Source organism: Epinephelus lanceolatus, chromosome 17 (genome assembly GCF_041903045.1).
Source record: "Epinephelus lanceolatus isolate andai-2023 chromosome 17, ASM4190304v1, whole genome shotgun sequence".
NCBI classification, from domain to species: Eukaryota; Metazoa; Chordata; class Actinopteri; order Perciformes; family Serranidae; genus Epinephelus; species Epinephelus lanceolatus.
Window position 1 is genome coordinate 1,783,927 of NC_135750.1, and position 27,392 is coordinate 1,811,318.

The 27,392-nt window shown below is 41.7% G+C and overlaps 2 protein-coding genes across 2 annotated transcripts in view; both read left to right on the forward strand.

The window, feature by feature from the left end:
• Positions 1–3,497: 3,497 nt before the first annotated feature.
• Positions 3,498–9,413, forward strand: ciao2b (cytosolic iron-sulfur assembly component 2B). The gene is made up of 5 exons (XM_033613030.2): positions 3,498–3,748; positions 5,118–5,197; positions 5,554–5,679; positions 8,804–8,849; positions 8,946–9,413. The coding sequence occupies exons 1-5, from the start codon at positions 3,544–3,546 to the stop codon at positions 9,044–9,046; spliced, it is 558 nt and encodes a 185-aa protein (XP_033468921.1). The 5' UTR covers positions 3,498–3,543; the 3' UTR covers positions 9,047–9,413.
• Positions 9,414–13,469: 4,056 nt separating this feature from the next.
• Positions 13,470–27,392, forward strand: part of wipf1b (WAS/WASL interacting protein family, member 1b) — a 47,150-nt gene continuing 33,227 nt past the window's right edge. Inside the window, exon 1 of the mRNA XM_033613009.2 lies at positions 13,470–13,635. The gene's annotated coding sequence lies outside the window, so the exon portion shown is untranslated. The remainder of the gene's footprint in view (positions 13,636–27,392) is intronic.

Below are 27,392 nucleotides of genomic sequence, written 5' to 3' on the forward strand. Positions count from 1 at the left end.
CACACCCAGGGTACCTTGGACGTCATATGTGGACATGGAAAGTCCATGACCAAACATGGACATATGACGAGGTCACAGTGAGGATGTGTTGGATGCAATGGGTCTGTAAAAACACCAGAGACCAGTGGTTCAAACGCTCCGGGGAAACTGAAACTAACTGCAGGGAGTGTGTATTTTCGGGAATATGGGACTTGGGCACTTGTTTTAGGATAATGGGTTGTTGGAAAAACTGGACTTTGGTCCAGTGAGACATTTTTCAGTCTTTTGGGCCGTCAGAACAGTGTTATGGCACCCAACAGCTCTGGTGGACATTCCTGCAGTCAGCATGCCAGTCACACGCTCCCTTAAAACTCATGATATCTGTGGCCTTGTGTTGTGTAATCAAACACGTTCTCATCCCGTCGTCACATATTGTGTCACATACTCCTGTGATGCCACCACCATCGCCAGGGCGTCAACAAAAGCACGTGGGTAGGTTTAGAAAAAAAACAAATGATTTGGCTCAACATTCGTGCAGGAAGCAAAAACCAGGCTCCTGGAGGTTGTTGGATCCATCCACTTTCCCATCCCGCCCAGCTTGTAGTGACTTTCCCAGCTCCCATATGGCATTATTACCTGCAGCGTTTTATCCTTGATATGCCATACCTGTCAGGTGAATGATTCTCTTGGAAAAGGAAAGCGCTTACTAACACGGATTTTAACAAATCTGCGAGCACAGTTTGAGTTAAATCACTCTGTTATCTGCATAGAAAATGTCTCAGATCTTTAATTTAAACTTGTGAAAAAATGGGAGCAAAAACAAAAGTGTTGCATTTATATTATTGTTCAGTGTATTTCATCGACGCCATCTTTCCTGAAACAGTTCACCATCTAAAATTTAGAGGTTTTTAGTCCCAGTTGTAACAATTAGGAAAACATTTTGGCCTTTTCCTCTGCAGCTGCCCTTCTGCATGACATTTATACCACAGAGCGTCATGTAGGTGTCAGCAGCCATATGCAGCCTCATTATACTGCATGCACATTTTTTCAAAAGGTGAACATGTTGAGATGGAGTTTTTTATATCGACCTGTCGGCAGCATTTAGGCCGACCTCAGCGGCTCATTAAGATTCTGTCCTGATGAAATCAGCATGGTGATGATCTTGTCACTGTAGCAGCCTACACACATGAAGGATACTGTATATAACAAAGTCATTTCTTACAGTTTGATTGATGTCTGTAAAAAGGCTGAAACACGACACCTGCACTTTCTGTCTGCATTCTGATCTTAATGTATACTTATTACTGTATTAGAGAATTTGAGCATGTTATCATTTTAACCATGATAAGGTGACAATTTGTGGAACACCTGAACGTAAAGCTGCTGACATTATTGTCCAGTACAGTTGTGGACATCACTTCAGCTTTGCACATTGAGTATGATGTTGAAGCTTCCCCAAAAGACTGATTCATTGATTTTCTATCAGGAAACACACTGAGAGCTGAAAGTTAAAGTGAGGTACTGCATTTTATCTACCCAGCTGCATTTAGTTTTGGGAAAATGGTCCCTGTCCCCTGATGGTAGAGCTGGGCTGTGTTGAAAAGAATGAGGTGTGTGTTAGATCTGATTGTGGCTGGTGTGCAAAACACTGAACAAAATATTGAATGAACAAATGGCACGTACAGTAAATCATTATTTACTGCTCACAGGCTTTAAACACTCATTTTTTTTTTACATAACACTGAATATTTTCATCACAAAGTGTCGTGACATCAATGCAGCTGAATTAATCCCAGAACTGTTAACAGACAGATGATACTGAACCAGAACTTGTGGATACTGTCAGCATGTTGCTGAGGCCGAAAATGAGCAGCTTCTGCCATCTGCAGGAGAAACAGGAAGTCACGACCCAAACCCTCAGGACTTCTCTCAAGACATCACATTTTCAAAGACAGTTGAAACAAAAGAAACACAGACGTGCATGAGTGCAGGTTTTGTTTCAACATCGGAGGGGACACGTTTTCTGTCAGAGCCACAAATTATTGGAACTCAGTACCAAGCGAGATCAGAAAGAGTCGCACCTTTACTGGCTTTAAAATCCAAGATAAAATCATGGCTAAAATCAACCCCATCATGCACCCATCAATCATAAACTCAAACACCGGCTCATAATTCACTGGTTTGTAATCTTGTTGTTATTGTCGTGTCTTAACATTGTGATTTTAAACAATTTCCCCCCGGGGATTAATAAAGTATTCTGAATCTGAATCTGAATTTTATTGTTGCCATTGTGTCTTAATAGGGTGAAACTTTGTTATTGTTGTTGTTGAAGATGCTGTTTTGTGATTATGATCTGTTTTATATTTGTTTGTATTTGTGTGCGCTTGTTTGTTTTATACTATCCCTTTTAGTCTCTTTTCTGTTCCTGCTCAGGGACTACAGATGTAAATTAGCTAGTAGCTAACTCTGGTAGGGTTGAGAGCTGTGCACTGTCCCCGTTAAATAAACAAATAAATAAATAAATAGTTTAGTTACTCGTAGTTAGTCACTGCTCCCCAACACTCAGAGATGGGCAAAAATACATCAAAATGTATTTTGATACAAAATACCCCTCAAATAAATGTATGAAAATAAAATACATGTATTTTGTATTTTCAAATACAGAAAATGCTTTTTTTCTTTTTCTTTTTAGCAGCGACCTGCAGCTCTATAGGTCACTCTGTCGGTTGGTCCACAAAGCTTTTTGTGAATAACTCAAAAAGTCTTTGACCAAAAATGCTCAAAATTTACATGCTGCAACTACAGACCATGAGTAACTGTATCAGAAAGAAAAGAACTACCATGATTCATCCATTAATGGTGTGATAGTAGCAAATTTGGTCGCAGCTATTGCAGATTTGTGCTTGTTGACAACACGTGAGTAGCCTATACATGTCTCTCTTTCATTGGCCAGTGGGATGGTAGTAGGGTAAGGGTTAGGCTATTTTGGTTCTTGAGACCCAACCACTGACAACAGCAGACAACTTTATTGATCCCACATGAGGCAAGTCATTTGTAGCATACTCATCCCAAGCATCAACCACAACAACATAGGAAATTCCCATGTTATGCACAGTCCAGTAAAACAGACCACTAGGTCAGTGAAGGGCACATTTTTTTGTTAAAAAAAAACATGTAAGTAACATATAAGTGAAAAATATTGTTACAGTTAATATTATAAGAATGTGTGGCCTATTATTTTTGTTTTTTGATTCATGGAGAAAGTATTTTGAGTATTTTAAATACAAAATTACTCCACTCAAAAGTATTTTGTTACAAATTACATTTGCTTTTTATCGGCCTTATCAAATACAAATGACAACATACTCAAATGTAATTGAAATACGTATTTTAAATACAAGTAATAGAAATACTGCCCATCGCTGCCAACACTGAGTATTGTTACTCCTGTCACTACTGCGCATGTGCAGAGGGACCCGTTAGGTGTACTGTCCCTTTAAGACTTTCTCTTGAGCGCTTTTGGACTCTGCGGGTTTCCGTTGTTTCAGGAAGTGCTGGTGTTTGATGGTGCAGTGTGTTTCTGCACCGCCGTCAACATCACGAGAGTCTAGTGTTTCCCGTGGACTGTTACAGGTGCTAAAGATGTCCGGAGGAACCCGTCTGGAGAACGCGAACCCGGTGATCTTCCAGCGGTCCGGTGAGAGGCTGCTGACGGCCACAGAGGAGGATGAAGACGTTCATGACCCGATCGATGACCGAGAAATATTCGATATCCTGTTTCTGTATTCAGATAGTTGAGCTTCTCTGCTTTCTAACAGCTGACTGACAACACCTGTGTGCGTGTATTTAAATGATGATAATGTTATGATACATATTTCTGTTGTGTTATAACATGACGAGCTGTTGCGTCATTCCTCAGATGACGTTATCTGTTGCGTACTGATAACGGATTTTTTTGGTTAAAGTTACCTTTCAGAGTATTGTAACGTTGCACCTGACACACAGTACGAACAGCACCCTGCATTCAAACCTGACTGAAGTAAAAGTATCCAAGTATTATCAGAGACAAAGTAGTTACAGTTACAGTCGGGATGTCGCAGTAACGTGTGTTAGTTCTGTTTATCTGCTGTTTGTAGATAAATATTCCTGCTGCATTAATGAGTCATTTTCCAGATGTAGATGTTGAACTTCTGTTGGACAGTTTAATCTACAGCAGTGCATCATGTTTTATACAGTAATCTGAGGAAGAACTGAAGCTGTCAGATAAATGCGGTGCAGTTAAAGTACAGTAGTTCGCTCTGACGTGGAGCAGAAGATGGAAATACTCTTAGTCAGATAGAAATAGAAATTCTTTATTATCATAGTACGAAGGATATGCAGCGAGATGAGGAGAGCTGCATCTGACCAGGTAAATTAAAACCAGACAACATAATCACGCATGAAATCGGAAATAAATGGTGTAAAGAAAAGAAGTACAAGTACGTTCTTGAGTAAATGTACTTAGTTACACTCCAGCCCTGCAGGTCGACACACTGAGATGAACTCAAACCTGTGGTTAAACACAGCAGGCAGGATGTCAGATTATAATCCGCCATATTTTCCAGCATATTTGATGAAATCTGGAGCGTCATGTTTATGAAGGTGGTGAATCATTAATCTGGTTATTGAAGTAAAAATCCTGAGCTGACAGTCACTGCTGCCAGCTTCTGATATATCACGATCTTCTGTTTGTTTTAATTTCAACATCTTTGCGGTTTGAGACAGTTTGACGACTTCTTTGTGACGTCCTGAGTGAAAGGCCTGATCATAGTCTGCACCCTGCACGCTACGAGACAACAGAATATATTTTTCTGTGTCTTATCTTTGTCTCATGATGTCGCCTGATGGATGTTTGATTATTAAAGACAGAGTGTGTCACTAGAGTCAGCTGTAAAACAAAGGAAGCAACATTTGAAATCGAATAGGTGACAGACTTTTCTTAATTCGCCTGTGCCCTGTGTTACAGTGTGCTCTGAGAGTATTCACACTACACAACAAGAGAAGCACTGTGATGTCATCGATGTCGCCTGTGATAATTATTATTATATTAATAACTGTTCTGTTAGTGATGTTGTCTTAAAGTCTTTAACTAAAGTTACATCTGATCAGATCCATCAACGACCCGGAGCATCCTCTGTCTCTGGAGGAACTCAACGTGGTGGAGCAAGTCCGAGTGAAGGTACGCACCTCTCAGTCTGTCTTTGTTTTTATTGTCGTCCACCCGGCCTTATGAACACGATATCTCAAGAACGTCTCGAGGGAATTTCTTAAAATTTGGCACAAATGTTCATTTGGATGCAACAATGAACTGATTGGATTTCAGTGGTCAAAGGTCAAGGTCAGTGTGGCCTTGCATCTGCCTCATTTTCATGAACACAGTTTGACTGCACTTACAAAAGATGTTGTTTTTCTTATTCTTTAAAATAAAGTTTATCTGCAGAAGTTAACTGCGCTCAGTGTGTCGTTTCTGAAATCTTTGTCAATGTGTGTGTGTGTGTGTGTGTGTGTGTGTGTGTGTGTGTGTGTTTCTGTCAGGTGAATGATGCAGAGAGCAACGTGAGTATCGAGTTCACACCCACCATCCCCCACTGCAGCATGGCTACACTCATCGGTCTGTCAATCAAAGTCAAGCTGCTGCGCTCCCTGCCGGACAGGTTCAAGGTACGTGTGTACGTGTGTGTGTGTGAGTGTGTGTATGTGTGTGTGTGTGTTGATACATTGAGTATTATTAATTAAAAAAACAGACAAATCTGTATTTTTATTCAGAGTAGTGCTGCGTTTCATTTGGTCACCATATGAATGGCGTCATGTCACCCTCTCCCCTCCAGCTGCTCTGACCTCTGAGGAAACACCAGGAGAACTATAAACAACTTTTATAGCTTCCTTGGGAAATACCACATGATGTGTCAGAGGGCGAATCAGAGGGGGAAGGAATCAGGCAGAATTTACCACAGTCACAGTGATGCAGCATTTTTTCTTCCACACAGCGTCTTTTTTTTTTTTTATGAATTGCCATTTTGCAACACAGTGATGAAGGAGAGACATGTGACCATGTTCACAAGAGAGAGCTCCTAACTTTGTCTAGTTGAAGACTTAGCTTGGTTTTAATGCAGGAAAATTCTCAGAGCAACTCTGATGAAGAGACAGAAACTGTGACCTCAGTGAGGAGGCGTAGTCGACCCTGTTGCTTTTTTTTTTTTATCAATGTGAGAGGGTGACAGTGTTGTCATTGTTAGTGTGATCACTGCTGATCGAAGGTTGACACAGACCCAAGTCATCACTGCTGCACTGATGTATTTTGTTTCCAAATGTCTCAGTGTTGAGATCACTTTATATTTGGCATTATTTGGCATTTTCTCCTTCCTCTTTGTGTTTCCACCATTTTCTCCTCTGATTAAGAAACTCTAAACTACTCCAAACTTTCTTAAAGGGCTTATAACTTTGCCAGGATCTAGTCTTAACTTTAAGGGAAAGTTCAACTCTCTGTAATTGGAAGCTTTGTGAATACAGCTGCTATGACAAGTGGCCCATGCCAGCCACCAAGATAATGTCAGCAGTAACGTTATGAACACTCATGAGGTTACACAGGAAGATGATCCAGGCACTCCAAGATCTGCAGGTCTGCGTCAGGGCTTTAGAAACAGACAACACAGGTACGGCTTCACCTGCAGAGTAGCAGGAGCCAATAGGAGGCCATCACATGGCCCAGATAATGACAAAATAATGAAAAAATAACAAGTGAACTAGTCCATAGCCATTGGTAGCTTTGTCACCTTCTACCTATGTATATATGTACCTATGTGCAGTTTCACATAGATTGACCACGTCAGTGAGTAGAAAAACATGGGACAGACAGAATGACTGACTGACAGAATGACACACTGACAGTTTCTGTGATTATGTACAGCATACCATACCATGACTTAGTCATACCAAACATTAGAAACAACACCAACATTGGTCCACAGGGGGAGCCACAGCGATCGGTCGCATTTTAGCCATTTTGAAGCATTTTTCTGTTGTTATAGCGCCACCCAGTTGCCAATTAGAGTTAAATTTCTCCAGTCACCTTGAGGCGTCCTGTTCTACATATCTACCAAGTTTAGTAAAAATCCATATGGCGGTTAGGCCTAGATAAGAAATGAGCTCTCTAGCGCCCCCATTTTGTTTGATGGGGTCAATAATGGAGGGGTCCCCTCAGATTATGTGTGGTCATATGCCTACAAAGTTGCGTGGTGATGGGTGAAACCCTTGAGATGTTATACACCTTTATGTGATGAGCCACGCCCTCCGCAATATTCATTGCCTTATAGAAGCTCAGTTTTAGTAAGTTTTCCAACTTTTGCCAAGAGGGAACTTTAGATATTGGTCCCTAGATTATGTTCACCCAGTTTCATGCAGATCGCTCAAACTTCCTAGGAAGAGATCCATTTGAAGTGTTTTTCCAAAAATTCAAAATGGCGGAAAATCTATATAAGCGGAAGTTATGGGTTCTTGAGGCAAATGTGTTCCTCATGAGGAGAGGCATCTCTGTGCAAAGTTTCATGTCTCTACGACATACGGGGCATGAGATATGCCCATTCAAAGTTTGACATTTCAATGGGTTGCTATAGCGCCCCCCTTTGGCCAATTGATGTAATATTGCTTCATTGGCATCCTCCCATGACCCTCTACCACTGTGCCAAATTTCACATGGATTGACCAAGTCAGTGAGGAGAAAAACGTGGAACACACACACAGAGTTTCATCATTATATAGTGAGATATAAAACACAGTGACATGAGATACCCAGAAAAATAAATATTAATATACACACACACCTTTACACACAGGCTGTGAGAGAAATAATGAAGTCTATAGAGATCTAAGTAGGGCTGCAACAATTAGTCGACTAATCAATGACTAATCAATGATTAAAATAATCAGTGACTATTTTAGTAGTTGATCGGTTTGAGTCATTTTTCATATAAAAGTACTATAAAAGTACCCAAATACTCTTGTTGCAGCTTGTTACGTTCAGATATTGTCAGCTTCACACTCTCCCATGATGGTGAACTCAAACCCTTTGGCGTGAGTACGAAACAAGACATTAGATGACATCATTTTGGGGTTTGGGAGAGACAGACCGACATTTTTCAACATTTTAACACATTTTTCTATAAAATGATTAGTCGACTAATCGAAGGAATAATCAACAGATTAGTCGACAGTGAAAATAATCATTAGTTGCAGCCCTAATGATCAGAGACAAATCACAAAAAACGTGACGTCTGTTTCATCATTAAGACACTTTAAAGCAGTTAATGGATCCAAAAAGCTTCTGTTTGACTGAGTCCCGACCGAAGGGTTAATGTGTTACTGCTCATTAACTTATTTTAAGTTTGATAGTTTGACCACTGATAAATTGGTAACAGTGCTGAGCTGTAATTAATCAGACACAACATCAGCTACAGTAGCTGCGTTGGTAATCGACTCATCTGATGCTAATGGTAAGTTAGCAACTCAGTGTTCCGTTAGCTGACGTTACTTGAGGCTGTTTGATTAGAGTGGAAAAACGTAATGTAACTGAATGAAACACAGACTGACTTTAAGCAGTGACGACTACAATTCCCAGGGTTCCACATTAAGTCATGATGTCATCAAAGTCCGTCTTTTGTCATTGTTCTGACTGAGAGACGCTGTGTGTGTCAGTCTGACCATCATGTCGTACACTGTGGACTTCCTGTGTGTTGTGTTCTTCTTCTTCAGTCTGAGCGTTGTGTGTGTTGTTTCTGTTTCCTCTCAGATCGATGTCCACATCACACCTGGCTCTCACGCCTCAGAGGACGCAGGTAAAGCTCACGCAGAGACAGCAGGCATGATGGGATATGACCGTGCTCTGAGGGTTTGACTGTGATGTGTTAACACGTCTTCTTATTGTTGTGCAGTGAACAAACAGCTGGCGGACAAAGAGCGAGTGGCGGCGGCTCTGGAGAACTCGTCGCTGCTAGAGGTGGTCAACCAGTGTCTGTCCACCAAGGCCAACTGAGCAGCCAATCAGCTCTCAGCCACTGAGCAGCCAGTCAGCGTTGTTTTTTTCTTTCATGCCTGACGTGTGTCCGTCTGCTGAGCTCCCTCCATCACCACTCCAGGAGTGAATACCTGCAGCAGGTGTTTGTTCAGATGCCTCCTGGAGAACAAGGAGAGGGAAACTAAACTCTTCAAAGTTTCCACACAGAGAAAAGATATCTGAGCTCATCAGTGTTTAAAATTACACAATCTGTATTTTAACATATTAATGAGTCATGACTCAGCACATGCTCAGAGTCAGCCATGATCCCTCCTGTAGAGAAAATGAAGGCTTTTTGATGTTTTATTAAAAATTTACAGATCATTAATAAAAATTAATAAAGACATTTGTGTTTGTGTTTTTTTTATCAATATTTATTTCATCAGACGCTGACTGAGTGGTGTTGGATGAACATTATTAAATCAATTAATGAATGCTTAACTTTACATTAAATGCACCTTTAATGGATTCCTGTGTTGCTGTCCATGAACACCAACAGACTTCTACATTCTCGGGGCTCAGCTGTTCAAAATACTTTAATCTGGATCAGAACAAAACAAAGCAACATTTGACTGAATCAAACTGATCCAGATAGAAACGTTACAGATGAGCACATCCAGATACCCAGTGCTGTAAATGGGATTTATGTTTGATTTTGACAGATATTTGGGGGATTGCTTTGCTGGGACAACATCCTTTTTTAACTTGAGTGTACTGAGAGGTTTAATATGGAGCCTAACATCTTCTTCATCAAAGTAACTGTCAAACAAGTCAAAATATAAATAACTTTTATGACATATTGCTCCTGAACCCTGCCGTCAAGGATCAGAATGAGATGAGTTTTGAGCAGACACACTGCAGGTTTGGTGAGGATCAAACCTCAGGCTGGATCATGTGATCTGCTCTGACTTCAAAATACTCCTTTTCTTTTCTTCTTCTTCAGTTTTCAAGATTTGATTGACTCTGATCTGATCTGAAATCTGGTCAGCCGAGTCCTGCTGTCAAAAACTCTAGAGCTAGAAACTGTTGCTCACACTGTAAATATGTGAATCTGGCAGTTATTTCTGTTTCGCTCCTTTTTTAATTCAACACTTACGTGAACTTTTAAATGCTAATATTCAAAATGTAGCGGTGATTCTGCATGTTTATCTTTTTGAGCCATTATATAGGTTTTCTACCACAACCCCACATGTACTTTATCATTTAATTTCATTTGTATTTATGCACATAAGAAATTGTTTTTTCATTTTATTTTATTTTATCTTATCTTATCTTACTATATAATGATGAAAACTGTGTGTGTGTGTGTGTGTGTTCCACGTTTTTCTCCTCACTGACTTGGTCAATCCATGTGAAATTTGGCACAGTGGTAGAGGGTCATGGGAGGATGCCAATGAAGCAATATTACATCAATTGGCCAAAGGGGGGCGCTATAGCAACCCATTGAAATGTCAAACTTTGAATGGGCATATCTCATGCCCCGTATGTGGTAGAGACATGAAACTTTGCACAGAGATGCCTCTCCTCATGAGGAACACATTTGCCTCAAGAACCCATAACTTCCGCTTATATAGATTTTCCGCCATTTTGAATTTTTTGAAAAACACTTCAAATGGATCTCTTCCTAGGAAGTTTGAGCGATCTGCATGAAACTGGGTGAACATAATCTAGGGACCAATATCTAAAGTTCCCTCTTGGCAAAAGTTGGAAAACTTACTAAAACTGAGCTTCTATAAGGCAATGAATATTGCGGAGGGCGTGGCTCATCACATAAAGGTGTAGAACATCTCAAGGGTTTCACCCATCACCACGCAACTTTGTAGGCATATGACCACACATAATCTGAGGGGACCCCTCCATTATTGACCCCATCAAACAAAATGGGGGCGCTAGAGAGCTCATTTCTTATCTAGGCCTAACCGCCATATGGATTTTTACTAAACTTGGTAGATATGTAGAACAGGACGCCTCAAGGTGACTGGAGAAATTTAACTCTAATTGGCAACTGGGTGGCGCTATAACAACAGAAAAATGCTTCAAAATGGCTAAAATGCGACCGATCGCTGTGGCTCCCCCTGTGGACCAATGTTGGTGTTGTTTCTAATATTTGGTGTGACTAAGTCATGGTATGGTATGCTGTACTCAATGGGTATGGACTAGTTTCATTTATTGGTCAGAAATGTCTCTTATGGCAGTACAGGGTGCTGCTGACCCCTGGTGTCACAGGTTATTGTAATGTGTGTGTTCGTCCAGCAGGAGGCGCCCTCGTCCTGTCCCTGCAAACTGAGCGGAGGAAGCTGATAATGAGAAGTCTCAGATCACAACAAACCACAGAGTCATCCACCCACTCCCACCTCACTGAGCTCACTGCACAGCTGGAGTTCCTTTAGTCACACACACACACACACACACACACACACACACTGAAAGTGATGCAGGTATAAGAAGAGAGTAAAGATGATCTGTGACGTCACAGTTACTCAGACACGTGGTTGATTTAACTATCCTGATAAACATTTTAACATTTCGTCCTAAAGTCACTTGGGATCAAAGTGTGTGAGTGAAATGTGTTAACGTTCATAAAGTGTGATGACGTCATAATAAACAAATATTTTCCTCATTTCAGGAGAAAGTGAAACAAAGAGTGTGTTATGTAATAACTGTGTTGACCGTCTGTATGTGTGGGAGAATAATTGTTGCTCCTCAGCTCAGATTAATAAGGATATTTTTTTCTCTTGTTCCACATCTGGAAACATTGCATCACTGCTAAAACCCCGGATAAGAGACCCAGCCGGCACAGCTGCAGCGGCCCCATCCAGAACCGTGTGTGCGCGGGGTTGAGTCAATGTGAACAGCCCAGCAGAGGGCGGAGAGGAAGAGGAGCCAGCTGAGGGCAGAGGGGCTCCTCTCCAGATGTGGACAGTAACATGCAGGTGTGTCATGGCGGGTGCATCTATGTGTCTGGTGGTCATCACTCAGGGCTGCACAGGGACCAGCTGCAGGTCATCGTCAGCTCAGCACCTCAGCTGAGTTTCTGCAATGATATCAATGATATCATTTATTAGCACATGAAAAAAGTCATCTGACTTGTAAAAACGAAGACGTAATATTATCTGAAGTAAAAATAATCCCAAATGTATGGAAGCCTATTTCTGCCACTGTAAAACAATTAAAGATTCTATAAGACATTATGATGAGAAACTTTCCCAAAATGATGACAAATTATCTCAAAATAATAAGAAAGTTTTTCAAAATATTGACTTAGTATCTCAAAAGAAACCATTTTTTTAATGAGTTAGAAAAAATTACCTAATTTTTTAAAAATATTTATATTTCACAGAGTAATAACTTATTAATCTCAAAATAATTACCTAGTTTTCTTTTTTAAATAAGAGACATTAACTTATAAACTGATAAGAAACCTTAAAGTAATGACTAGTATCATAAAATAATGACAAATATTATAAAAAATATTGACTGTTTTAAAATAATAAACTTTCCCAAAATAATGTCCTTGTACTTTTAAAAAATGACAAATGTTCTCAAACTAATGACAAATTATCACAAAATAATAAGAAACTTTTTCCAAATATTGACTTAGTATCTCAAAAGAATTTTTTTTTAAATATAATGAGTTAGAAATCTTAAACAAATGAAAATCTCTCTAAATACATTACCTATTTTTTCTTTAAACATTTAGATTTCACAGAGTAATGACTTATTAATCTCAAAATAATTAGGTAGTATTTTTTTTAAAAAAATGCGATTTCTCAAAATATTTTTAAAAAAGACATTTTTCAAAATTATTACCAAGTTTTCTTTTTAAATGAGAGACATTAACTTATAAACTGATAAGAAACCTTCTTACAGTAATTACTATTATCATAAAAATAATGACAAATATTCTCAAAATATTGACTCAGTGTTTTAAAATAATAAACTTTCCCAAAATAATGTCTTTGTAATAAAAAAAACGTACTTAGTGTTTCAAAAACAATGAGATTCCTTTAAATAATAACGTAGAATACTGAGACATTTTCTCAGAATAATGACAGATGATAGTCTTTAGTGTTCATATTATAGTTATTATGTTGAGAAAAGTCTTTCATTTCTTAAATACTGAAAAAGTTTCTCATTGTGACTTGAAAAATATTTTTTTTACATCACACCTGCAGAAGTGGGAAGCTGAGCTCTGCACCAGCTGAGATTTATTTTCTTTTCTAACTTGCTAATTGTCACTGATGAGTCCGGGTGCATCTCCTCCTCCTCTTCCTCCTGTAGGTCAGACTCCTCTTCATTAAAGCTCCTTTTACACAGCATCACCTACAGCAAAGCAGCATCACTTCCTCCCTCAGAGCTCCTCAGCAGAGCCTTGACTCAACCCTGTGCACATAAGGCTCTGGGTGGGGCCAGTTGAGCTGGCCTGTCTGCCTGATCTGTGTCTGAGTCCTGATCCTGATCCGTCTCTGAGTCCTCTGCGCGCTCCAGGACTCTGTGCACACCAGCCTGCCCTCACTGACGGTCCATGGGAGACTCTTAACCGTGCACAGCGTCTCAGACCTGCTCAGGTAGGTTCAGGACACGCTGTGTGAAGTTTGCTCTGAGTTTGGTGTGTGTGTGCGTGTGTGTGGAAAATAACTCAGTGAAGCGGAAACCGTGAGAGCCGAGCTCGCGCCACAGGCTCAGAGAAGTTGTCATCTTCACGAGGGCAGCTGCAGCTGATTCCAGCTCTGCTGATGAAGAGTGAATTCAGACCTTCACCGTGTGATGAAGAGCTTTACTCGCTCACTGACGACCTGAAGACCGGTCCAGGGTCCGGGTCCGGGTCTGGGTCTGGCTGCAGGCCAGGGTTTGTCCTTTCTTCCACCCACTGGTGATGGTCAGTGTGAGTCCTGTGTGAACTGTTCTTACTCCTAAATGTCTGAGTGAGTCCATGAAGGGCTGTGATGAGAGGATGAAGGCTGTCACGTGGTGTGAAGAGGAACATAAGGCATGTGTTTGGAGCTGAGCTGGTGCCAGAGAGAGCTGAGGGACACACTGCACTGCAGCTCCACATATTTGGGGTTCCTTTTCAAAGAGACCACTGCTGGCTACACACACACCCACACACACACACACACACACACACACACTCGTGTCCTCAGCTGGACACACTGTCCACATCATGAAGAGACAGAAAGGAGAAGGAATTTGTTCATGTGCTTGTTTCCAACCTGTTTGACTGAATGCCATTTGGCTGGAGGCAGTGACTCTACACACACACACACACACACACACACACACACACACACTCTAAACTCTGAGCTGCTTCTGTAAACATTTAGTTTATGCAGAGCTGAGTATTGAAAGGGGGAATTCAGAGTTAACACACACACACACACCCATACACAGTGATGTGATGGCGGACAGAATAAACCATCTCCTCTGCTCGTCCTGCAGCCAGTGTCTCTTCCCCTGTGGGACTGTTTAAAGGGACAGTCTGGATGTTTTGAAGCAGGGTTGTGTGTGATCATTACCCACAGTCAGCGTGTTACACTCAGCAGATGTCGGTCAGCGCGCACCAGGTCTGGAGAAACAGGCAGGAGTCAGATATGGAAGCTCAGTGATGTGCAGCTGTGCACGGGGCAGCTGCAAACTGTAGTTCAGCCTCTTGTAAAACGTCCCACCCAGAAGACAGTCAGTGTTTGATGTAAATTATATTTAGAATATTTTCACTGCTCTACATCAGGGGAACTCAATACAGCACAGTATCGTGATATATTTGTGTGTGACAATATCGTATCGTCACAGTTTTGTTCTTACATACATTCTTAATTTTACAAATTAAACGTTAGCGTGAAGCCCAGTTCAGACCAGAGATTCATGATGAGACGAAAACGCTGCCGAGAAAAGTGTCAGCGGTGTGAACTGACCGGTCTGAGCTCAACTCCAGCCGGCTGATGGTGTCACCTGACGCTCAGCTGGTTTTAAAGCACGTCACCTGTTTCAACAGCCAATCAGCTGGTAGTGAAGTCCGCTGGTCAAGTCACAATGACCACAGACGGCGTGTTGGCTTGCTGCAGCAGGTGCTCCGTCCCCACAGAGCCCTCTGTTTCCATCCTCCCTGTCACTGCTGCTGCTGCTGCTGCTGGCTCTATGTGCTCTCATCACATCTGTTAGATAGTCTGTGTTATGTGTGTTTGAGTCTGAATTAACCCTTCAAAACACCAGAGCGCCACAATAACACAGACTAACTAACAGATGGAGGCGGCAGTCGACCAGCAGCTCCGTGTTCAGCGAGCTAGAATTGGTGTTTCTGTCAGTGGAGTCTGGCTGTGATGACGGCTCTACAGTGGCTTCAGTTTACTGCTGGAAATCACTGTTTGACATTAAAGTAAAGCAGTGAAAATATTCTAAATAATCTGATATTGATTTATTCAGGTGGGATGTTTTTAGTAGGGATGTATATCGTTAGGATTTTATCGATATCGATACTACTGTACATAATTTGGTGTAAAAAATAATGACGTGAAAAGATGTTAAAAAGATTCAGCTTTTTAGGGAAGCTGCTTTGAGGACGACAGCGCGTTGCTAGCCGCCGGGCTAACGCTACGACACTCTGCTTAGGCAGTCAAACACGCTGCACTCCTTCGCCTTAATATTATGAGTGACTTGCAAGTGTTTCATAGCATTGCTTGTGTTTCCTCCATTGCACGAAACTAGTTTCTGACAAATATTGCATCTAGCTGACTTTTCATTCGGTTTGGTAAAGTGAGCCCGCCGCGCTCTGATGGCCGACATATTGACTGGAGTGGAGATGAAGCAGGAGACGCAGTGTCATTAACACTTTGATGCATGCACTACAAAATAATAATAATAATAATAAAGATAATAATAAATTTTATTTGTATTGCACTTTACATTTTAGCAATCTCAAAGTGCCACAGAGCAGGATAAAGCAAAGGTGGTCAGGGAGGGCGTTCCACAGCCTCGGAGCAGCAGAGGAAAAGGCCCGGTCACCCGTTGTGCGCAGCTTGGTTCTGGGAGCTTGGAGGGTGTTTGTGCAGAACAGAGGGTGCGTGAGGAGGTCTGGGGGGTGAGGAGTTCCTTGAGGTAAAGGGGGGCAAATTACCGATAGCAGCACCGTGTCAAAAAGCTTTAAGGTTCTAAAGGACCGACACAGTTAGGAACGTTCTCGGTGTACATCCCTAGTTTTTAGATGTCTTAAATCTGTGATGTTGCCGACCCCTCCACAGCAGTACATTACTTAGCTTCCATGCCTGTACTCCAGCCTGCTTCTCTGAACTAGGGGCGTACCAGCTGACATCTGTAGGTAACACACTGACTGTGGATAAATACCCCATACAAACCCACTTTAAAAAATGTGAACTATCCCTTTAACCTGCCGCCTCCATGTGCAGCCACGCTGACTCTTGTTGATATTGTGCGAGTGTTACGTTTTACATCGTACATGGTTTGAATAGTTCTGAATAGTTGTGTCTGACACTGTCTTCTTACCTGTAGACAATACAGATGAAACTTAGTGTAGTGCAGCTGGGCGATGAGGAGGAAATCAAATATCAATATTATAAATAATATAATAACAATATAAAGCTTTCGATCAGTGGCGTGAGGTCATTCTGACTGACGGGCCCCAGTGCTTGCTATCGTGCACATATTGTCACGTCACATGATCAGACACTTGGCGTTAGATAACATCAATAAACATATTACTCACAAAAAATACCAAAGAAAATAAGAAATTATTAATTTAATTTAACAATTATAATAAATAATAAATAATTAATAGCAATAGAATAAGTATATCATTTTGTTTTAGGTGCTATTGATTATTTTACAAAAAAAAATAGACATGACAGAGATGGTTTACCTTTTTCAAGGACATAAATAGCAAACGGCACTGTTTTTAATTTAACCATTTGAAACCAGCAAATAGGCTTTATGTCTTTTCATAACATGGGAAGAAGCAGCGAGCAATAACAGACGAAATGACCCAAAACTTTTGCAATAAATCAGCAAAAAGAGAAAATTAAAAACAAGAAAAGGGAAAAAAGGAATAAAGTAAAAAAAACAAACAATGAATAAAATGTAACATAATTTTTAAAATGTAATGAAATGTACAAAAAAATATTAAAATAATAATAAAATAAATAGAATAAATAAACAATAAACTAAATATTTAAAAAATAAAATAAAAAAAGTTTTCCCCAGCTTTTTCCCCTTTTAAAAAAAAACAAACAAAAAACTAAATTTATTATTATTTGTATTAAGTATTAGTATTTCTTGCCAAGTTTCCTTTTTTCCATGTTGCTGACATAAATGGCAGCAGTCAGGTTTGAATACTTGTGAGACGTGTCTGAAAGCAAAGAAAAGCTTCAAGAGGTTTATTATAATGTATACAGCAAATGTAAACGTGGTTACAGGCAGTGAAACTCTTTCTCTGTGAGCTGTCCTGACTCTGCTAAAATACACACTGACTAAACTGAAGTAAATACAAATAAATTTAAAAAAGAGCGAGTATCAGGTACACAAGAAAAGTGATGTTGCTTCAGGTTTCAGAGGGTTAATGAGAGTTCTTCTTTGAACACAGGCAAATCTTAAAGGGGACAATCACTCATGAGGACCCATTCTCCACCCAACACATTGCTGGAGGGCCCACTCTCTCTATGGGCCCCCCCACCTCACAGGCCCCAGCTCTGTTTATACTTACGCCCTGCTTTTGATTCCCTGGTCCATCTGCGTCCCAACCCTCACCTATGGTCATGAGCTCTGGGTAGTGACTGAAAGAATGAGGTCACAGATACAAGAAATGAGTTTCCTCTGTAGGGTGTCTGGGCTCAGCCTTAGAGATAGGGGGAGGAGTCAGACATCTGGAGGGAGCTCGGAGTAGAGCCGCTGCTCCTTCATGTCAGAAGGGACCAGATGAGGAGGTAGAAAAGCCTCGAGGAAAAGTTGTGCTCAGACAGACCGAGGTGTGATGTTGACTAAAGTGACGGACTGTGTTGACACTGTGTGAAGTGTTGAGGTGTGTTTACCCTCTGCTGGCTGTCAGTGTGTGTCTGGATCAGCTTCACAGAGATTCTAATCACATTTAAAAGATTAATCTGTTTAAAATAACCAAACATGAAGTTTGTATGAACTGAACCTGCTGCCGTAAACCATCATCATCATCATCATCATCATCATCATCATCATCATCATCATCATCAGGTCTCAGTGAGCCGTCCAGCCAGCAGCCTGACACACTCAGTGTGAGCTGTGGTCTGATCATCAGGAGCAGTTTGACTCTTGCTTGTGTGACTTATGACAGCATTTAAAAACAGCCTCTTCATTTTTTCTCCACAAGAAGTTAGCTGTTAATTTCACTTCGTCTTCGTCATGTCTCAGTTCAGGCACAGCCGCGTTGATGCGTTGATCTAAACTTTATCTCAGGCTGCAAAAGACGTCCCTGTGGATTTTTTTTTAATTAATTTGCTGGTTTCTTGCTTCTTAAAGGTCGAGTGTGTAGGACGTTGTGGCGTCTAGCGGCGAGGTTGCAGAGCTTGAACTTCTCTTGTGTGCCAAGCGTTGATGATAACTGCAGTGGCCGACAAAACAAATGCAAATGACCCCGTCTAGAGCCACTGTTGGGTTTGTCTGCTTTGGGCTACTGTAGAAACATGACTGACTCTATACAAACGGTTCATTCTAAGGTAACAAAATCACATTCAGTTTGTCAATCAATTTATTGTGTTATGATGTTCACACCAAACGCGATGCACATTTCTGCGTCGTGTTACTCGTGCAAGTTTGAGCGGCAGAATAATTTGAGCTGACTTGTGTCATACGCATGTGAAATCACTGAATCGCTGAATGAACTTCTGCCGGTACGTCCTCAACGTCACACGTCCCCGGAGGATCTCAGTGCTGATCGGCTATCGTGGTGCGAAGTGGTCACTGAAGTTTTTAGCTCTTGTGAATAAGCGTATGACACGGAATGGGGCTCCTCGCTTCAAACACGCTGCTCAGTTCACGTCATTCATATCCAATCCACCACCCGGTGGGAATTATGTCTAATTGCGTCTTTACATTGATTTTACATGTAATGTGTCAACACAACATGAGTCTGACAAAAAACAGACTTTCAAAATCCATGTCAACATGTTAGTCTGACTGAAATCATACTAAACTGAATTCTCAAAGTCACACATAAGGTGGGACTCAATGATAGGTAGGGGTGAAGGACCGTCTTCATGAGCTTCTCCTCCTGCTTTCTCTGCCCAGTTAGCACGAGCTAACACAGCTCCACGTGGTCTCATGACTACTCATCATATTTTGGTGCTTGGACAGAAGCCTTGTGACAGAGGTTAACATCATTAATCTCACACCAACACTGAGATGGCTCGATCTGTCGTGAAATCCGTTAACAACTGTTAGCTATGTGATGCTAACAGAATCATGTGCAGTACCACCTCTCATTGTTATATCATATTCAATATAACATTAATTATCAGACGCAGTCTGTTTTTGTTTTCTCCATTTTAGTTTATCTTTTTCCTGTTGTTACTCGATCAGGCACTGGTTTTTGCTTTGCTCCTTGAAAACACTTCTCTTCTTGTATATTTGAATATTTTGCAGATATTTAATACTCTGTTGTTCTAAAACTGAGCCCAGTGATCGACCCTGACCAGGAGAACCCACTGAACATTAACTGTTGTTGTTGTATTTAGTTTTACTGTGATTTGAAGCATTCACTGGCACAAGAATTTCATTTGGGATAAATACATTTCTATTGAATTGAATTGAATTTAACTTGCCACATTTGCAGTGAAGTTGCAGGGATCAGCTGAATTTGTGCTAATTCTTGCCACATCCTGGAGGGGCTGATTACAGGCTACACTGAAGTAAATATGGATTTTACAACCATTTCAACCAGTAGATTTCCCTGAATCCTCCACACTGGGCCTCTGAATGTGAGAATACAATGCTTTTCTTCCTTCCTTCTTGAGAACTGAATGATTTGGGATTGATTGTTGGACACGTTTAAAAACATGTTTCACTGTTTTCTGACATCTTCTTAATTGAACTATTCATTGAATAATCTAGAAGGTGAAGGGCAGATTAATCAATGGTGAGAATATTTGTTATTTGCAGCCTTAGATCAGACACATCACTGATGACCTGGTTCTGCATGTGTGTCTTCATATTCTGGACTGAAGCTGGTTCCTGCTGGCCGTCACCCAGCAGCAGCTCTGTGCAGATGTCGTTCAGTCGTTCTTGGACTTCGTCAGTTTGTGTTCAGGTTTCATAATAATAAAAAAAACGGGAGGTTGTGGTTTTGGTTGTTGCGCAGCTGAGGTCAGACTTGTTTACACGCTTCTGTTGCCTCTGGTCGTGTTCTCATTCATGTGCTTTGTCACAGAACTAGTTTTCTCCGTTCTTGGCATTCCTCAGGAGCGCGGTGGGACGAAGCCAGCGTTGGTGAGGAAGTGAAGGGGCCGGCTGAATCTCTGCCACATGTCCCCGCTCCTCCGTTTATTCAAACTGCTCGTGTCTTCTGGTGAAATGAATTCGGAGATGTTCCAGAGAGCCTCTCGCTGTTTCCTCCTGTGCACTCAGAGTCAAACTGACACCATGTGAAAAGAGTTGCGACACATTCAAGCATGTTGTGCGGTGGGAGGATGGCGTGTGCATTTGTTTAGTGTGTGTGGGCAGTAGTAGAAACATAAAGCAGCACTGTGCTCACTCTTTGTGCTCGGCTCTGTTTCCTGTGTGAAGCATGTGATCCTGGCATCTCTCTGTCCATCCAGCACTCAAACTCATGACCGCGTGCCTCATGTGCTGCGAGTGCAACAGGTCAGAGTCATCGACGGACACAACTTCCACAGAAGTGAGGTGTATGTGGTCAGCATTCAGCAAGAGTCCACAAATGATGCTAATATTAGATTTACGTTCAAAAACTCAAGATGAAAAAGTCTTGAATTCTAACATCTTTTGTTTGTGCTTCACCAACTTAGATCCAGAATAATGAGTCTAATAATATAATCCAATAGGTTTTGGGTTTAAAAACCTTCAGTTACAGCCGGAGGACATTGTCAAATATTAACACAGTAAAATGAGTGTGTGTCTTCGCGCTGGTTTTCACACAGAGTGACATTTTGTGGCGTCTCTGCTCAGCCGTCAGTGTGTGAGTCACTCGTGGTGTGATGTGCGATCACAAAGCATCTTGAGTGACTGACTAGCCTGCAGGCGAGCTGCACTAATGTTCATGTGACTGTGACACGATGATGGATGGAGGGTGGGGGGCGTACCATTTCTCTTCTCCTGTCTTCAGGCTCGTTTCCTGCTTGTTTAGGCAGATGAATCTGAGGACTGTTTGTGTTAATGATGCGGCTTTCTGTGGTTGAGATGAGAAGGCACCCAGAAACACTTAAACCCAGTGACATGACTTCACAGAGTCTGCTGAGGTGCAGGGGCTGATGGGTAACTCAGAGGAAATGCTGGAAGTATTGAGACACAACCTCCTCACTCCTGTTAGACTGACACCAGGCTGAAGGTTTGATTTGAAGCTGTGTAGAGCAGTGACGTAATGACTCCGTGTGTGCAGCTGATGCATCAACATGTCAGGCCTCTCTGTGTGTCTTAAAGTTTCCTTTTCTTGCCCTGAATATATAAATCATGACGTCAGGCTCTTGTGCCTGAAACAGTTTGACATTCTGAGAAACTCTAACAGGAGGCGCCCAGGAGGATCCTGATCAGATGTTGAACCACCTCAACATGAAGGAGCAGCGGCTCTACTCCGAGCTCCCTCCAGATGTCTGACTCCTCCTGTCTCTGAGCCCAGACACCCTACAGAGGAAACTCATTTTGGCTGCTTGTATCTGTGACCTCATTCTTTCGGTCACTACCCAGAGCTCATGACCATAGGTGAGGGTTGGGACGCAGATCGACCAGGAAATCGAAAGCTTTGACTTCAGGCTCAGTTCAATCATGGCGGTCCAGGCTCAGCGCCCGCATCACTGCAGACGCCACGCCAAACCGCCGATCCTCCTCACGCTCCATTCTACCTTCACTCGTGACCACGACCCTGAGGCCATTTAATATGAATATTCGACAATTTGTTGTTTTTCATATTCAATTTCAATTCAATTTTATTTATAAAGCCCAATATCACAAATCACAATTTGCCTCACAGGGCTTTACAGCATACGACATCCCTCTGTCCTTATGACCCTCACAGCTGATCAGGAAAAACTCCCCAAAAAAACCCCTTTAACGGGGAAAAAAAAACGGTAGAAACCTCAGGAAGAGCAACTGAGGAGGGATCCCTCTTCCAGGACGGACAGACGTGCAATAGATGTCGTACAGAACAGATCAGCATAATAAATTAACAGTAATCCGTATGACACAATGAGACAGAGAGAGAGAGAGAGAGAGAGAGAGAGAGAGATGCAGGTAATGACAGTAGCTTACAACAACATTATTGAAAGTAATAATATTATAGTTATAGTTCTGGCTACTGTGGTACAATATGTTGAAAGTATGTATTAATATCTGGCAGTATACTTGTGTGACAATAGTCATATGTGTATAATAACAGTAGAAGTATGACTAATGACTAATGATGGCAGCAGCAGCAGGAGGCATCTGGCAGGACCACGGCAGCAGCACAACCACACACGTCACGCTGTCCAGGCACCGCTGTGATATGAGTTAATCTGAGAGACAGTGGAGCACAAAGGCTCCGGAGAAGAAGCCGAGTTAGTGACATCCAGAATGGCCGAGTTAGCAAGATGCAGTAATAGGATGAGAGAGAGAGAGAGAGAGAGAGAGAGAGAGAGAGGGCAGACTAGGCCTAAGTCAGCCTAACTAGGGGCTGGTACAGGGCAAGCCTGAGCCAGCCCTAACTATAAGCTTTATCAAAGAGGAAAGTCTTAAGTCTAGTCTTAAATGTGGAGACAGTGTCTGCCTCCCGGACCGTAACAGGAAGATGATTCCACAGGAGAGGAGCCTGATAGCTGAAGGCTCTGGCTCCTGATCTACTTTTGGAGACTTTAGGGACCACGAGTAACCCTGCGTTCTCAGAGCGCAGTGTTCTGGTGGGATAATATGGCACTATGAGCTCTCTAAGATATGACGGAGCTTGACCATTTAGAGCTTTATAAGTTAACAGTAGGATTTTAAATTCAATTCTGGATTTTACAGGGAGCCAGTGCAGAGAAGCTAAAACAGGAGAAATATGATCTCGTTTCTTAGTTCCTGTTAGTACACGTGCTGCTGCATTCTGAATTAGCTGGAGAGTTTTAGGACTTACTAGAGCTACCTGATAATAGAGAGTTACAGTAATCCAGCCTTGAGGTAACAAAAGCGTGGACCAATTTTTCTGCATCTTTTCGGGTCAGGATAGGCCTAATTTTCGCAATATTACGCAGATGAAAAAATGCAGTCCGTGAGGTTTGCTTTAAATGAGAATTAAAAGACAAATCTTGATCAAATATTACTCCGAGGTTTCTTACGGTAGTGCTAGAGGCCAGAGCAATGCCATCTGGAGAAACTATGTCATCAGATAAAGAGTCTCTGAGTTGTTTGGGGCCAAGAACAATAACTTCAGTTTTGTCTGAATTTAACATCAGGAAATTGGTGCTCATCCAGGTTTTTATGTCTTTAAGGCAGTTATGGAGTTTAGTTAATTGATTACTTTCTTCTGGCTTCATCGATAAATACAACTGTGTATCATCCGCATAACAATGGAAATTTATAGAGTGATTTCTAATGATGTTACCTAAAGGAAGCATATATAGAGTAAATAGGATTGGTCCGAGCACAGAACCTTGCGGAACTCCAAAACAAACTTTGGTACGTAAGGATGATTCATTACGAACGTCAACAAATTGAAAACGATCAGATAAATAAGATTTAAACCAGCTTAGTGCTGAACCTTTTAGGCCAATTAAGTGATCCAGTCTCTGCAGTAGAATTTGATGGTCAATTGTGTCAAACGCCGCACTAAGATCTAATAAAACAAGAACAGAGACGAGTCCTTTGTCTGAAGCAATCAGAAGGTCATTTGTAATTTTAACTAGAGCTGTCTCAGTGCTATGATGCACTCTAAATCCTGACTGAAATTCCTCAAATAAATTATTATCCTGGAGAAAATCACACAGCTGGTCTGCGACTACTTTCTCAAGGATCTTTGACATAAAGGGAAGATTAGATATTGGTCTATAGTTGGCTAACACCTCTGGATCCAGGGTGGGCATATAAGATTTTAAAGTTTGAACGGGGCTCAGCAGGATGTTCTGTGTGACAGCAGCATTCATGTAATATAGTGACCAAGCTAACGGCGCTAAGAATGGATTGGACATGTGCAACAACATTTGTTGCTGACACTAGATAACAAACAGAAGCTGAGTGTGACAGTCAGGAGCGCTCACTGTGCAGAAAAATGTAGGGACCAAAACATCTCCAGACGTTCACTGCACAGCACGCTGAGTAGTGTGAAGAAAACCCTTCAGCTTGAGGGGATCTCAGTCGACTGAGGCGTTTCCGACTGATGAGTCCAACTTTCGGCTCTCAGCAGGCAGCCCTCGTATTTTTTTCCACACAAAAACCAAAGTGTGAAGTTGTGAAGATCTCGATTTTCTCATTGAACTCTCTGCCAGAAAGTGACTGAGTGTTTTTTCCCAGAATGCTGCACTGTGCATTTAAAGCTGACGAATAGATTCATTTACTGCAGCGGCGGCCTGAACTGCTGATTCATGAATGTAAAGACAACATGATGTAATGCGATGAGGGAATCTGAGGCGTCATAACAGCACGGACTAAAAAAAGAAAACTGCATTTCAGCAGAAAATCACAGACACTGAATACACGAGAGCTGCTGCTCGACGTCTCTGCATCAGTCGATAGAAACTGAACATGATGAGACTGACTATAATGCATGACTTTGTGTTGTGATGGGAGGCGTCTCTGTTGATTTGTCCATCCAGCAGAGTTAAACAGGGCCATGTGGGCTGGTGAGTGATTTAGGAAACAGTCAAGATTTCTGAGAACTAACCTTTAGTCTTACCCTCCTCGGGGGGATGTGGAGGAGTGTTCGGTTCACGTTTGTTTCAGTCTCAGTCATTTCACCAGAATCACTTCCAGAACCGTCGCTGATTTTAAAAAAGGCTCTTTTACATGAACTTCCTGTTGCACGTTAGTTTACTGTCGAGGCTCGCTGTTGGTTCAACAGTGTGAGTGTGGTCTCTGGGTGCAGCAGCGTCCTCAGACTGTGGGGAACACTGGACTGTTTTTATGTTTAACTGAAGCAGCAGCGGAGACACGTTGTTCCCTCGCTGGAGACTGCAGCTAAAGAAAACCAGCTGAGCTCAGGGGAGAAGGCCAAGGTGTCTGTGCTGCTGCTGGAGTCGTCTGGAAACAGGAGACGAGAGAGAGGAGGAGAGTATTGAAGTGCGGCCGATGGTGGGTTGGCAGGCGGCCGCTGACTGTGTTGCGAGGCAGGAAGTGTGACACTGAGAGTACAGGAAGTGGCTGCTGTGGAGCTATGCTAACCATTTCATCCAGCAGCTCCAGGGGCTGGGATCAATTCACCCTCCGTTAGATAGAAGCTGGTCTTCATTTTCTAACAGTAAAACATAGCAGAGGGCTTTTCTTTAAAGTTTAGGTTTTATTTGTGTGTGTGTGTGTGTGTGTCATGTGAAAGTCTCTTTTTATGTAGAAGAAAATCCTCTTTGTGAGGAGAAACTTGAGCAGAAATCAATGAATTTATTTATTCTTATAACTTATGCAACTTTTTTAGGTGTTTCTTTATTCTTGATGTTGCACTTGAGTCTTTCTCTGCTCTATTTTAAGTTTTAAACCACCCATTGTGTCCAGTGTGTAAGATTTAGGGGGATTTAGTGGCATCTAGTGGTGAGGATTGCAGATTGCAACCAGCTGAAACTCCTGGTTAGTGCACAGTTTGGATTCACTCTTGCAGCCAGTGTTTGGTTTGTCCATAGCTGCTGCAGAACATGGTGGTGCAACATGGTGATCTCCGTAGACGAGGACCAGCTCCCTATGTAGATATAAACGTTCGTTATTCTCGCAGAGTAGTTCATATGATATCCCACGGATAGCGTTACGCTCTTAACGTACAGTTACTTAGCTAACATAAAGGTAAGGAGGGTGGGTTTAGCAGAACAAACATGGTGACGACGTACCTTTTAAAATGACTCAAAGTTCACACAGATCTGAACACGTGACTCCAGGGGAAAGTCCGATTTCTAGGTACCTAGCCTGCCTTCCTTCTTTACTGCCGTCAGCGTCTTGGTCACCTGAACGCAGCCTTAAATATGTGGGATATGTCCAAATTTGGGTGCGTTTCTTGTCGTAGGAAAACATACAAAAAATTTGTGAGAACAGTCTGAAAATTAAATAACAAATAACAACATTTCTTCCGATATATCCCTCTGAATCCTCCACACTGGACCTTTAAGTCACTTTGTACTTAATTCTCAACGCGGCACTGCTCTACTTTAAGCTTGAATTCATCCAGAGTTTTTGAGTTTGTTCCTCTTTTCCCTTCAGTCCAGCCTGATGAGTCAGACATTAACTGTGTATGTTATTGCTGTGTTATATATTTAATTCATGAAGCACTTTGTGAGGCAGGTTTTAATAAGTGCTGCACAAATAATTTCCCCTATTTTCTGTCTCCTCATTTCCTCCCCATCTCGTCTCCTTCACTGTTTGCTGCTGCGTCTTTCTCTTCGCCTGTTACTTCTCCATTGTGGTCATTGGTGCGTGCATGTTGTCACACATAGTCGAAATGATAATCAAACTTTTTCTCACGCTGAAATTCAAAACAAATGATTCAACAATCCTCCTCTGCGCTGACATCTTTATGACATCACAGTCTCTCCTCTGCTTCCTGCTCCCAGGATCGACAGAGGAAGTGCAGCGTGTAGTCAGCCATCAGTCATCACCTCAGACAGATGATGGAGTTTTACAGTGTGTTCCTCTGATGCAACAAATGCACCACTTATCACTACTGATGCTGATGAACCCCTCTCAACTTATAATAACAATATTTCATAAATATTTTCCAGATTTTTTTTTTTGAATGAGGCTTCGGAGCAGCTGTTAAAAGTCAACAAACCAAAAGTTATATCTATGGTGTTCTGGGTCAGATCTACTCACAATGATTTATTGCTGCACGCCGTGTTATTAAAGCCCAGCGTTCTCTGTGGGTCAGATTTTTCTGGTTTTGATGATTTGGTTTGACGAGATTTTCAACAGCAGCATTTTGTTATCATGCAGCACAAACCTGGACCCAGACAGCCCCGACTCTTTAAGTCAAAGCTAA